Source organism: Crinia signifera, chromosome 2 (assembly GCF_055691185.1).
Source record: "Crinia signifera chromosome 2, ASM5569118v1, whole genome shotgun sequence".
Lineage (NCBI taxonomy): Eukaryota > Metazoa > Chordata > Amphibia > Anura > Myobatrachidae > Crinia > Crinia signifera.
In genome coordinates, this window is record NC_139218.1 from 350,231,125 (window position 1) to 350,245,806 (window position 14,682).

Here is a 14,682-nt window from a genome sequence, read left to right on the forward strand (position 1 = left end):
CATTGCATAGTTGTGCATATATAAAATAAAAGTTAATTGTATAGGAGTTAAGGGAGTGTTTTGATCTTTTTAACCCACAAAAAAAAAAAAAACAATGGTAAATTAAATAAAGCATTTGCTTATATTGCAGCACCACCCTCACTTAAATACATTACTATTTTTGAGGTGAAGGCAGTGTTCGGTCTACAATATGGCTGCCTACTCTACTGTTAGGGAAGAAGAAACATTTTTGCCATCCACAGCACTTGAAAAGCTTCCCCTTTCCAGACAAGTCTAATGGTCGCTATACATCACTGGCTGTTATACCCCAATACCCTGATCTGTCCACCAGCAATGGCCAATGATCCATCAGGGTATCTGGGAAATGAAACATGTTAAAATGTCCGATTTCCTGATCGAAAAAATGTTTAACGTTCCCAATCCCCAGACCAAGTGGTGGGGGGATTGGGACATTGCCCAAATACACCTCATATGTATAGGGACCAGAAGTTCAATGTTTGTAGTATTTTTACAGATAAACACAATGGGGCCTATTCGCTTAGCCGTGGGGCTTACCACAGGAGGATAACCTTTCGCTTTTACCCCCAGAGCTATTCAATTCTAAATCCATTTATTCTCGCAGTAAATCCAGAGCTAACATGCGTTAACCCATAGATTCCATGTTAGGTGCCAAAGCTATGGTTTAACGTGCTCGCAGTAATGGCAAAAGCCCTGCTTACCACAGACTCCTGTTTGGACTTCAGGAAGGGGCGATCAGAAATCTGTGGTAAATGGAAACTGTAGCCTTACCACAGGCTCCAATTGAATAGCCCCAGCCTCTTCTACATGCCCGCAGTAAGCCACGTGGTTAATTGAATATGACTCAATGCATAATAGTAATTTAAACATAACCCACTGAGTGCCAATGTTGCTATGAGAGATGTGCAAAATATCTGCTAAATACACCAGCCTCGCTCAAAGCGACCTTTTTTTTTTTATGCAATATTTAACTAAACTTTAATTAAATGACTTCAGATCATTTGCCGGCAATAACTAAAGGGATTCATATTCCTTGACTACGGCGTTGGGATTTTTAGCGGATATTTTTCTCATTTCTCAGATACGTTGGCACTCCAATGGCGGTATTCAATGCCTTGCTGTTCGCTCTATTCAACATTCTGGGGGACTCACGGTGAGGATTCCCCTGAACGGGGAGGTTCGCCGCTAATGCATTTAGCCGCGAGCCTCGACGTTTTGACGGCCGCACTCGCTCTTACAACCTCGCTGCAAAAAACCCAGCGAGGTGGAAATGGCGAGTGCAGGGTGGTCAGTTGAATACTGACCCGTGAGCTGTGACGGCGAGCTATTGGCACTGCTTGCCATCACAGCTCGCCAAAGACCATTGAATATACCCCAAAGGGTCAAACACAATCAAAAACTCAAGTTAAGGGTGATTTTGCTGATAGAACCAAATACATGTTAACTGTCATTGCTTAGTATAACTCAAAAAATAAAAATCAACTAATATTGGTTGCTGTAGGCAACAAATACCTTTTTTCAGTAGAGTATTTGAGAATATTAGAAGAAACATGGTAGAGTGGGTTAAATAAAACAATTCAATACAATGATTAACTGAAGCGCTTTTCTATAGAAGTGCTTTGTGTGTATATACCTTGTCCAACAATTTACTTGCATGTAAACTCAGGCTGTTGAAGAAGATATTTTTGCTCAATAAGTGCATTTCTTCAATTGTAGTCAACAGCGTAGATGCACTTGTGCCAACAATTCCACTGGAAAAAAAAGATATGAGTGAAAATATACCAAAGTATTCAACTCAATAATAAATTCCCATAAAGGATAGCAATATAGAGGCACTCGCACATACTGTATATGTGTGTCCTCATACATCTAGCCTTAACACGCCCTACAGCAGGAAATTTGTGGCGTGAGTGAGTGTTCCGGAAACGTGCAACTTTTTGCTGTGGGGTGCCAAACGCTTCTTAGTTTCAATGCAATGTGACTTGGAGGCATGAGGAGATTGTGTTGAATCATTTGATCTATGGTACTTGTATATTGTGTGCGACGGAGGCTGTATACAGAGCGGAACAGAACTCCTATTGGAAAAAGCTGTGGCTGCTACACTGTAGCACTTACACCTCTTTCACATTGCACAAATAACCTGGGTCTGACCATGATTGTTGCCGGGTCGACATGCGGTGCAAGAGAACCTTTTCAAATAACCCGGGACCAGCAACCAGGCATTCTGACCCTGACCTGGGTTAAAAGAAGGGTTAGTCCTGGGTCGGACCCGGGTTGCTATGCAGTGTGAACGGGTAACCCAGCTCAAATTACCCAGGTCCTGTTGACACTATAGGGAGGAGACAGCGTTAGCTCCGAGCGCTTTCTCCTCCCCCTGCCCCTGATGACGCGCTGCTGCTCCACCCCGTCCAGTCCCCTTTTTGACATCAGCGACCCGGCCTTTTACCGGGTCGCTGTGGGGGACTATCATCACAAATGCCAGGTCGACCCCAGTGACCGACCTGTGTCCAAATCCCGTGTGCGACATGGCATTTGCAATGTGAAAGGGGTAATAGTGAACAGATTCACACACATTTATGCGTGCGTCATGTAACAATTAAATCAGCAGAGTCACCTCGTGCATCTTAATCACATTGTATTATGACATATTTTCGGCATAAAAAAGGATGCCTGGTGCTAGAAGACTAGTGGTCCCTTTCTTTTTGCTAGGATAGCATGTAAACTGGAGCATTATTATGTATAAAAATCTCATTAGCTTTAGAGCTGGAGGCTTAGGAAGATCTCTTGCCCTATATTACAGTAAACAAGAAACACAAATGATCTAAAAACACAGAAGTTGGAGGCAGATTAGAACCATTTGGTCTATCCCAGTGGTCTCCAACCTGTAGCTCGCGAGCTACCAGTAGCTCACGGTCATAGTTTGGGTAGCTAGCCTAGCTACTGTACTGCTGTCAGCTGGGATTAAGTGCCTGAAATCAGGACCTGAATCCGGGAGACACCGCAAGGCAGGAAGAGAGAACCCGGAAGCCACCGGCAGCTGAAGAAAGATCCGGTGTCATTGTCCAATAGCAGACTGGAGGCTGCTCCTGGAACCCACAAAGATGCACACTACTGGTAGCCACTGGTGGGAGACAGCAGCTGACACTCCCACAGATATAAGTGGGCAGGTAGTTGGGAGTCACTGCGAGATGGAGAGGGTATACGTTGGAAGTTGGCCAGGCAAGTACGAGGACCACATGAGAAATTAGCCGATTTTTCTAAAAACATTTTTAGTAGCTCTTCAAGCGATGTTTTTTTCTCGAGTAGCTCACACCCCAAATAAGGTTGGCGACCACTGGTCTATCCAGTCAGACCCTTTTTCTTACGGATGACCTTAGACCTTTTTCAATACGTTTTTTTTTTCCAGATTAAGGAAATCTGATCTCTAACCCACACAGGGTTAAATTATCTTACTGTATTATCCCCTCATATTCCACAACCTTCTCTGTGAAATTAGTTTTCCTCAGATTTGCCAGAAAACTGCTACCGTACAAGTTTCAAAGGCTGCCATCTTGTTCTAGCACAGCCCGTTCTCTGGATAGCGGCTATATCTGAAAACTTTTATCCTATCCCATTTTCTGTTTTCTACTGACTAGATCATTTCTTTATGTAATAATTCAGGATGCACACACAAATATAGAGAGGGCTCCACGACTACCCACCTTATTGTGTTGTGGTAAAATTTGAGTAAGTTCGAGATTTTGTACAGCAACACTGCGCCAGGCTCTGCAATGATAACTTGCTCAATACGAACCTAAAAAAAAAAAAAAAAAAAGCAACAGAAAATAAGTTATTAAATCATACTATGAATTCCTATATAGTTTTAACAGGTACTATATGTACAATTTCAACTGGTAATGAATTAATAAATAATGTACTGCTTTTCAAAGAGATGGCAGGGGTGGCACAGTGGTAGACATTCCTGTCCCTCAGCATTGAGTCAATAGGTTTGGGGGACTGCAATCTGTGTGAAGTCTGTAGGTTTTTCATGGAATAATACTATTTTTTAATAAGGCAACATCAGGGCTTTGTAGTGCAGTACAAGAGGACCAAACTGATAAGAAATAGAAGCACAGACTAATGGGGCCTACACACGGGGAGATTTTGCTGAGCGATCTCGCTTAGCAAACAGCGTTGCATGGCGATGTGTCAGCAATGTGGGCTAAGCGTTCGGTCAGGCCAGCATTCTCCGGTGAAAACACTGGCCCTGACCGGCAATGTAACTAGATTTATCCAGCATGCTGCATATTATTATTATATTATTATTATTATTATCATCATCTTTTATTTATTTGGCGCCACAAGGGTTCCACAGCGCCTGACAATACATAGATGAGCAAACAAAAAAACAAGAAAATAGTGATTTACAATACAAATGCAAATTAGGACAAGTACATGGTGAATAAGAGACAGTTGCAGCAGCGGACACTGAGGCAATAATAACAGTGGCAGAGATATATTCAAAGAAAAGAACATGAGGAGAGAGGACCCTGCTCGTTAGAGCTTACATTCTAAATCGCCAGGCGATAGCGGCATGCCGCACATCGCAATCGCTATGGCCCCCTAAACATGCAGTAGGGGCATTTTGTAAGCGATCTAGCCAGATCTGTTAGAAAATGCGTTGAAATTGTCCAGTGTGTAGGCCCCATAATAGACTGTATATACATTCACATCCACTATATTCAAGGTAGCAATTAGCAGAATTATGTACAGAAGAACATGGTGCAAACTGACTGGATTGCCTTAATGACCGTAGAAAATTGGGCATAGTACATGCCTGTACTTACTGGTCCTTATTCTGATTCACTCGCAAAGGCAAATTCCCTCTCAAATGGACAAAACTATGTGCACTGCAGGGTGGCAGATGTAACGTGTGCAATTAGATTTGGGGGAGTTATTTTGTTTCTGTGCAGGGTAAATATTGGCTGCTTTATTTTTACACTGCAATGTAGATCTTACTTTGAAGTAAAACCCCACCCAAATCGGTACTTGTGTATTATCTTGGTTCCCACGATGTTGATCGTACGGCATCGCATCGCATCGCATCGCATGTAATATAGTGGCATGCGACGCATGTGATGCAATCAGATGGGATTTTTAATTGTACAAGGACCCTGATGGGTGCTTACAATGTTAAATGCACCCCCATTGTCAACGCCACGGCGGTACGCGTCCTCCGACCTTTTCATACCCCCACTATCCACGTCGGCGTAGAGTTGATTTTAGATACTGTAGTGTGGCGAGGGAACACGGATTACTTTACATGTATTCCCCGTCCGCTTGGTGGCTCGCTGCGCTCGCCACACTATCTAAAATCAACTCCACGCCGGTGTGGATAGTGGGGGTATGAAAAGGTCGGAGGACGCGTACCGCCACCCCTCGCGGGCTCGCTGCGCTCACCACGCTTCGGGTTGGCGTTGATAGTGGGGGTCGCGTTGGCAATGTGGGGGCATTTAACATTGTACAATTAAAAATCGCATCGCATGCCATTTGCTGGCATGCGATGCGATATTTAATTGTACATTTGGGCTTTTTCACGCGGAAATCGCATCGCATACCCTATTTAGTGGTATGCGATGCGATGGGCACCGTGATAATACACAAGTACCCCCAAATCTAATTCTCTCTGCCCCACCTACAGTGCATATGGTTTTGTCCATTTGAGAAGGAATTTGCCTTTGCGAGAGAACCAGAATAAGGGCCATTGTTCCAAACAAAGAGTTGCCCATTCTACTACTTAAGATGTGGGCCTTAATCCAGGGATCATAGAGTAATGTAATTCTAGGAACTATTAATATGGACACCTTTGGAAAGTTGTCAATGGTTTCTAGTCTTTAGTTTTCTCATGGATGAACTCTGAGAATTTATACAAGGTTCACATATAGTTGACTTGATTATATAGATTCAATTACCCAAAGGATTCTTCGGGTGCCGGATGACTGCTTGACAGGGGTGATCCTGACTCTCAGGGGCTATTCTCCCTTGTGGGGGTCCACGACCCCCATAGAGGGAGAATAGAACCTGCGGCAACGAAGCAAGCCCGCAGCGTGGCGAGTGCAGCGAGCCCGCAAGGGGCTTCTTTGCGCTCACCACACTGTCGGAGCACCAGCAGTTGAGATTCCGACCTTGTGATACTGACCGTCGGGATCCCCCCTGTCGGACCGCCATACCACACCTGGTTTCTTCTCCAGGTAAAGTACCAGATGTACAGCAATTATGGAGAAATTCAAATCACAAGCAGTCCCTCTGGAGAGTGTGAGCAGATACTGTGTAATAGTAGAAACTAAACTGAGAGGAAAACAATAGACAGCCAATGTTATCAATACTTTGGAAACCACATTCATTAAAATGAAGATTCCCACTACAACTGTAAATATTGATGTTTCTGTATAGAACGGTTACTTGGACATACAACCTTGAGGAGTAACTGATTGTTGTATCAGTCGTTCCTTCAGGCTGGACAATCCATAAATATGACAATTAAAATAAAAAAATGATAACATTAGAATGTGACCTTCTGGTGTTTTTGAGAAATTGGTACAAAACATTTGACACAAAACCACAAAATTCTTCTCTACACACCAGGCCCAGCCTACATATATTGAAGGATTAACATGGAGCCAAAACATGAATTCTATATATATACACACACATCAGCCACGTTGAGCTATTCCACTGTCATTGCAATATGATTAGACAATGTCTTTGTACTTTGCAAAACAGGTTGTCTGAACGCACTAATCTAAAAAAAACGCTGGACTAATTTTTGTGCAGTGTTCCCTATTATGTAGTGCAGTTCTCTAAGAAGGTTTAGTTATATTAAACATTGGCCTACCCCATAGCCAAGCAATAACGATTTTGTGAATCTATTTTTAAGTTAGTTTATCATGGACGTGTGCCACTCACGAGACAGTATATAAAGCGGGGAGGAACGTGGTGCTTGGCCAGGAACCCGTGCAAAGTAGGGCCGGGTAGCTAGTTCTAAAATAAAGGTTTAAAAAAGAAAGTAAAACTGCCAAATGCAAAACCCATACTGTACATAACAGCATAACGTAATATAATTGGGTATTAGAACAACGATACAGATGTGTCCTCATACATCATTGCTCAAGTCACACCAAACAGCCCTACTTGGCACGCCAGGTCCCATGATAAGTGATATCATTTAAAATATCGCTTAGTGTAGGGGTTCTCAAACTCGGTCCTCAGTTCACATTTTTCTGGTCACCCGGCAGATGCACAGGTGCACTCATTACTCATTGACACATTTTAAAAGATTCACAGGTGGAGCTAATTATTTCACCTGTGATTCTGTATCATAACATGAAAAACGTGCACCGTGTGTATGGGGCTTAAGTGTCAATATCACAGCATGTGAAGACGCTTCATCCAGGGATTTAGGGTCAGGATGGAGTTCTCCTTTAAGGCTCACAAATAAGATTATTCTACAAATATCTGTACATTAACATGACTGGCCATTTAATTTATCAGTCGTATAATGTAAATTATTTTAAATCAAAATGCATTTATCAACAAATGTCTATCAAAAATTACAATGCAAATGATAAAAGAATAAAGTAAAGGGAAACAGCTGACAAAGTGCAGTGAAAAAAGCAATTCAAAAATCCTTAACCTTCAGTGGTCTGCAGACGCCCTCTGTGATATGTCCTACTACCTCCTGGATGTTATCTTCCACTCCTGCAAAAGACCAAATCAACAATGAATTCTTTTCACGGCACTGTTATATATTGAACATGAGTTATTATAAATGGTCTGCTTTCACGAGGGTGATTCAAAAATCGCAATACACCCTTTGGTTTCAAAAACTGTGCAGGGAATGGGAAAACCGAAGTCTCTCCCTGACATCTCCCTTTAGAAAGTAAGCTTGTGTGGGGACAGTACACTACATTATGGGGCAGATGTACTAAGTCTGGAGAAGTGATAAAGTGGAAGGAGAGAATGCAGCAGCCAATCAGCTGCTGTCCATTTTAAAACCGGCCTCTCAGTTGACAGTAAGGAGCTGATTGGTTATCACCTTCCACTTTATCACTTTACCATCAATACATCTGCCCCTATGGTCTTATGTTTGACCATCTTCCTCCTAATTCTCCGACGTGTGTTATGCGGTATTCTTTTTGTCTGTCTGTCATGCAATGTGTTCGGATAATTGCAGTCATGCATCTCACCCCACTGTCATGTCTACCTACTATGTACTCTTTGTATGTCCAGTCACGTCTCCGGTTTAATTTTTTCTGTTTGTTATGTGATTTTGCCCGAATTGTATCCATTTACTTTATTCTGCATTGTTGACACATTTTTTGTATGATATTATGCAATCCTTGCCTGTATGCCCTGCAAACTGATCCCCAATTGCTTTCATGCATTCCTTATGGCTATGTATTTAAACAGTTTCTCTGTATGTCATACAGTATCTGCTGCAAAACATAGAAGTGCTGCAAAAGCTGAGTCTCCTTATAAGTAAACGATGATGATGATGATAAGGGCTACTACTTTGGAGTAGCATGCAGGCGTAGATCCCATGTGCAGGCAAAAGTAATGAGAAACAATAAATGAATCAATACTGGACATACCTTGGATGTTAACAAGCTTTAACAGAGCCTCCAGGTGTTCTTTTTCAGATGCAGTAGCTTGATGCAGCCAGGCCAGCATATCCCCAACATACCTTATCATTAAACACAAACAGTTCATTGTCACCCGTTCCAAAATCTATGACCTGCTCAACTCATTTCTGACTATACAAATATATAAAATATATAAATATCTATCTATCTATGTATAGATAGATAGATATATACAAGACAACCAGCAACACTGTGGACTCACAAAAAAAAGCTAGATGAATGCATTGAAATGTTGCTCTTACGGTTCGATACAATACCATTTTTGTGAGTCTGGAGTGCCGCTAGATGTTTGGTGTTGTATGTATGTGTTGTGGTAATCTGAGATATAGAGATTAGGGGGATTGGAAGCAATTTCTCCCTTTAGAGAAGACGTATATAGCGAATAAAAGTCAGAATTTATATATAAAGAGCTGGAAATTCATTATTTTACAGTAAATCCCATGTCTGGGCTAACTGAGGTTATGGGTAGGTATTAATTCTGGAATTCCTACAGTCAGAATCCCAGCAGTGTTTTTGCTGGATCCGACAAGAACTCCACAGAATTCAATGTTCCGACTGTTGAGTGTTGGAAAGTCCATAAATAGTTGAAAACAGCCGCGGATTATCAGAAAACGGCCGTGCATTCAACAACCTGCAGCAGTTTCCCATCGTAGGTGCCTTGTATACAGAAAACCTATGTAATGTGTGTGTGTGTTTAGATATTCATTCATTACCTTAATGGATCATGAGAATGCATCTCAATGGGTCGCGGAGTACCTCCCACACCACCTCTAGTGAGTGCATCTATAAAACCACGCACCACTGCACTCCTCCTTGCGGTTCCAAATTCATCCAATGTATATCTGCCAGAAAACACATAAAAAAATGATCAAGATTTAAACAAGTATTACAGCCACGAAAATGTATAAAAAACACATTAATATTGACCTTGGAAAAAATAAAGCTTTTAACAAAATGTCTCATTTCTTTGACTAGGAAAGGTGACCGGGTACGAAGGTACACCAATTTTACAAATCTCAGACCTTCTTTATGTACAGACAAAGTTATACTTCAATTGTTCTGTTTTAGGTGACGCGGGGGGGAGTGAAAGTCAGAGACAGTAAATCCATTTGCACATTCACCACATAACAAGGACAAGCTAAATTGCTCACATTATCCACCTAGTAATTCTAATGCTTAGTTATCTATTGTACAGCACATTTATAAAGAGCAGATGTTACCGAACCTGAGCCCCACTTAGTTTTTCTGGGCAGTGTATTAGGTTCACGAGCTGCTATGGTTGCAGGTGACCAAATAAAAAATATATATATACAGTATATAATAACAATAATCACAATAAAGTAAAGCTACGAATCGTTGTTATCAACCTACGCACTGGGAAAAGAGAAATATATTAATTATAATCCACGAATAATTTTCAAGTTGATACAATACAGTTTAACGATCGGCCGAAGCTCACAAAATATCTTTTGATGGCTTCTGAAGTGCCAATTTGAAGATTTTACTTGAATGAAAAAAATAAAAAATAAATCTCAATATTCCATAAAATGTTTGACTTACTGCGCTACTCTGCAATTTACTGAGCGCTCATTGATCCAGTAACTGGTTTGATATGAATGCGAATTCTATAACTAGCCTTGACATTTCAGATGTCTCAGAATCAAAGCAGAGCAGTTATTAACAAGAAGAAATGGAAAAGCTCTCAGATTCTGCAAGTTAAATGTTGATCTCAACGATCCGTGACAGCTCCACGGCTGAAGGAATCTTCTTACAGAAACGTGGCTTTACAGTAAGACGGAAAACGAGTAGTGAGGGACGTTATATGGTTAAGATATGTAAAAATAAAATGATCATAAGATTTTTGGCTCAAGGTGTGGTTGGATACACTTCTAGCATTGCCCCCTGCAGAAGTCAAAGGAAGTTTATTTGGTTTACACGTAGAGAAATTCCGTTTCCGAAAAAACAAGGCACATAGGGGCTGATTCACACCCATTTGTTAAGGGCCGAATTTCTCCCTGATGTTCAGGTTTTGCTTGTGCACTTGCGTGAATATTCGCAACCCTTCAGAGGGAATGGCTTTGGCGAGTTTCACACTCGTCAGGCCGTTTGTACCAGGAAGGGAGTGCCGGGCAGCAGGGGAACGTCTAGTGTTTTCTAATAGCCCCTATTAAAACGCTGTGCGATCACCTGTGAACGAAGGCGTGGCGATGTCTGCTCGGGTCAGGTGGATGATGTCACATGACATCAGCACCCGCCCACAATTTGACGGACAGCGAGCATCTGTAGAGGAAGTATGGACTTACTTTTCAGCACCATGCCTGGAGAAATCATTCCATGGTCAGCGACCATAGAGTGATTTCTGCTCCGTTTGGCCACATGTGAGGGGATGTGTTCGCTTACACAGCCCGTGCAGCCTAGCGCACAGGACTGAATCAGACCCATAGTATAAAAACTTTGTGTAATACAGCAATAGACAAGCCACAAAGAAACGGGTGTCGATCATTAAGTCGACAATGAATAGGTCGACCACTGTTAGTCGACAGTTAATACAGATGGAGCAGCTCTCATTTGAGCTGCTCCTGGCGATTTTATCGCCATCTGCCGCCAGAGGACAGAAGGGGGTGCGCTTGCAGGAGATGATCGCGCATCCCGTTCTGTTGGAGGCTGTAGCAGCCCTCCGCCCGGCTCCTCTCCCAGCAGCCCCCAGCTCCACCCGATCCCCTGCCAGTCTCCCGAAAGCGGAGACGGACAGGGAAGCCGCTCCCCGCCTCCTTGCTGACGGGGACGTGTGAGTGTGTGAGATGCTCGAGTGTCCCCGTCAGATGGAGCTGCCTGCGCCAGCACAGGAGATCTGGTGATGGAGCCGGCTGGCTGACGGTTGCTCCATCTGTAGGTCGACACATGAAAAAGGTCAACACGGTCTAGGTCGATATGGGGAAAGGTTGCCGTGAGTTTTCATTTTTTTTTATGGTATGTGTCAACATGGACACCGTATCAGTGTACCACCGCGCACCCCATGGTTTAGGCATGTTGCCTTGCTGCGCTCAGAACACTATTATATTCTCCCTCTATGCCCACTGGGACAGTAAAGTATGAATAAGTCATAAAAATATATATATATATATATCATGAAAAACTCATGTCGACCTATCGATCATGTCCACATACCCACAGAAATAAAAAGAGAAAACCTAGAGAGCATAGTAAGCACAATGCAGAGCTGGTGCAGACATTTTGGATAATGACATCTACAAAAGGAACCAGGCGAGACAGCCATCTTGGGCGCACTACGTAGGATTATGTTGGGTGGAAATGGTCTAGAAGAGAAGACACAAAACAGGTGGTTACAGCCTCCTAACACTAGGAGTTGGGTCCCAACAGTCAGGTCCATGTATTTTCCATCCCATCAACAAGCGTATAGGTGAGGCAGCCATGTTGGGCATACTGCAAAGTTTACACTGTGGGAGAGAAGTCATACAAGGGCCCAAGGCATATCTGTGAAAACTGTATAGTAGTAGGATATACCCTGTATGGCTAGATCTACGTGAGATGAATTCTTCCCATGGGAGAACCATCTGAAGCAGCCATCTGGGGAACTATATGTAGGTTCCTGCTGACAGGGTGTGCAACCAGTGGAGGTATAGCACAGAAGTACATTATAGCATATGGTGGGGTAGATGTAGATGGGTTCCATGAGGCAGCAGATAGGAGACACTGAAGGTGGTAGTATCAGCATAGGGTTAATCAAAAAAACTAAACACAATTTAAAACTTAAGTAAAAGAAGATACAAGGGGGAAATTTACTAAGATGGGAGTTCTATTTCACATGGGATGTTGCTCTGGGCAACCAATCCACTTCTTACTTATATAGCAACTTCTAGAAGATAATAGATGGTATCTGATTGTTGCGGGGAGGGGTGCGGCGGGACAACCGCTGTGGGGGGGGGGGGCGAGGGCTCCGCTGACCGGCCACTCTGCAGGTACCCGCCGTGTGTGTGGGGGGATGCATGCTGTTTGGGGGGGGGGGGGAGCCGCCGGATGTTCGCCATAGGGGGGGGGGGAGGCTTGGGCTGGTCAGTGGTCGGGAAGAAGTAAAAGTGCCATGCTTGAAGTGCCACCACATTCCTCTCGCCTTCTCCGAGCACAACCGCCTGCACATGCCCTGGCTGCCATGACTGTGTATGTCGGGACTCCACCTCCTCCCTCCCAGCAGCCACTCATGGAGCCGCAGGCTGCTCTGCACCTGCACATATTTCTGTATAACTGAGCCATTGCAGACCAGTGCCGGCGGCTGTGCGACTGTTAAGTAGCACTGTGGATCTGTGGCGGGGTCCTGGGGATACGTACCCCCAGAGCCACCCCCCTTTCCGGCTCTGCCATTATTTCCCCTGTGCTGCCCTGTGTTACTGGGGTGATGATCTCCTATATATTAGCCTAGCCCCGATCTGTCACTATGACTCTGCCCAGCGTTATACACACTGTCACAGAGTGATAGATCTGTACCTCAATCATGGTATGGCTCGGCCTCGGCTTATGACAGAAATAGATTACAGCGAATTGTAAGAGCAGCGGAGAAAATCATAGGATCGGATCTCCTGGAGATTGAGGACGTGTATAGGTCAATGGTTACAAAACGTGCTGAAAGAATTATCAGTGACCACTCCCACCCTGCTCATGACTTGTTCAGAAGACTGACATCTGGGAGGTGATACAGCTCTCAACTGGCGAAGACAGCCAGAAACAGTTTTTCCCCCAAGCAACTTCAATAATAAACTCAAAGGTCAAAAGTCAGCGATTCCACCCCATTGCGCTAATCTCGGCACTCAACACATGTTTTGTATTGGTCTGTTATGTATGTACACTGTGTGGGAGCAGTGGTTATCGGAAACAAATTCCCTGTGTATTATGTATGCTGTACATTGATATACTTGGCAATAAAGTGATTCTGATTCTGGGCTAATCTATAAGAGATAGGAAATATAATATTTTATAAACAACATTTTCTTTTTGAATTTATATAACAACTTTGAGCTACACTGGCATTTTTTTCAGATATTTTGAACATCTCTCACAGAGATGTTGGCACTCAAAGGGTTAATTTTCACACCAGAAAATGCAGGGACATTCCTGGGTTGGCCCCTTTCACACCGGCCTAGTCCCTGCATTTTCTGGTGTGAGAGGGCAGCAGGGTCCAGACTGCTGGGATCCGGCAGCGGTGGCTGGGCGCTTGTAACACTATTTGCTGGGCAGCGGGGCGGGAGAATTTGAATTTTTTTTGAAAAGACTGTCCAGACGCTGATTGGCTGAGAGCGTCCAGACAGTCTATTCAAACCCAGCAGCACTTCCCGCCTCGCTGCCCAGCAAATAGCGCTAAAAGCACCCAGCCACCGCTGCCGGATCCCCGATGCCCAGACTCTGCTGCCTGGATGGAAGCAAGCCGGGGTGCCGGGTAAGTACCTTTCACATCAGCCAGTTTGCCGGGCTGGTCCAGGGAGCAACCCTGCTATTTAGCAGGGTTGAATTCCCAAAAGATTTTCCCAGGAATTTGCCCTTGCACACCAGCGTTAGTCGCGGGTTGTTCCCGGGGCCAACCGGGGAATTCAGGCTGGTGTGAAAGGGGTATTCTTAGTGTCTCCCCGCTCTTAGTCACTCCACTGTGGCAGGTAGTATTGTTTGGAGAAAAAGGCTTCTCTATCACATCAGGTACAGTGTGACAGACAGATCTGCAGACTTGTTTTAAAGGACTGGCAGACACATACACTGAAGCAGGGTAGGAATACTAGTATAGACAATGCTAGGATACTGCAGCATAAAATGAAGAGCTGGTACTTGCTACGGAACAGCATCGTTATATAAATTATAATTTTACTGCTCTCAAATACTGACCTTGTACCCACTTTACCGACAAATATTATGATGTGCACAGATTTCTATTTTGCTAAAGAAGGGTTTCCAGGAAAGATTACGAAAAAATGGATAATGA

The 14,682-nt window shown here is 43.6% G+C and overlaps 1 protein-coding gene across 1 annotated transcript in view; it reads right to left on the reverse strand.

Annotated features, from left to right (window-relative positions):
• COG6 (component of oligomeric golgi complex 6) overlaps positions 1–14,682 on the reverse strand; it is a 106,810-nt gene that overhangs the window by 42,802 nt on the left and 49,326 nt on the right. The window contains exons 9-13 of the mRNA XM_083169745.1: positions 9,413–9,541; positions 8,649–8,740; positions 7,691–7,755; positions 3,720–3,811; positions 1,652–1,769 (exon numbers count right to left, since the gene is read on the reverse strand). Coding sequence (XP_083025871.1) covers positions 1,652–1,769; positions 3,720–3,811; positions 7,691–7,755; positions 8,649–8,740; positions 9,413–9,541 — 496 coding nt within the window. The remainder of the gene's footprint in view (positions 1–1,651; positions 1,770–3,719; positions 3,812–7,690; positions 7,756–8,648; positions 8,741–9,412; positions 9,542–14,682) is intronic.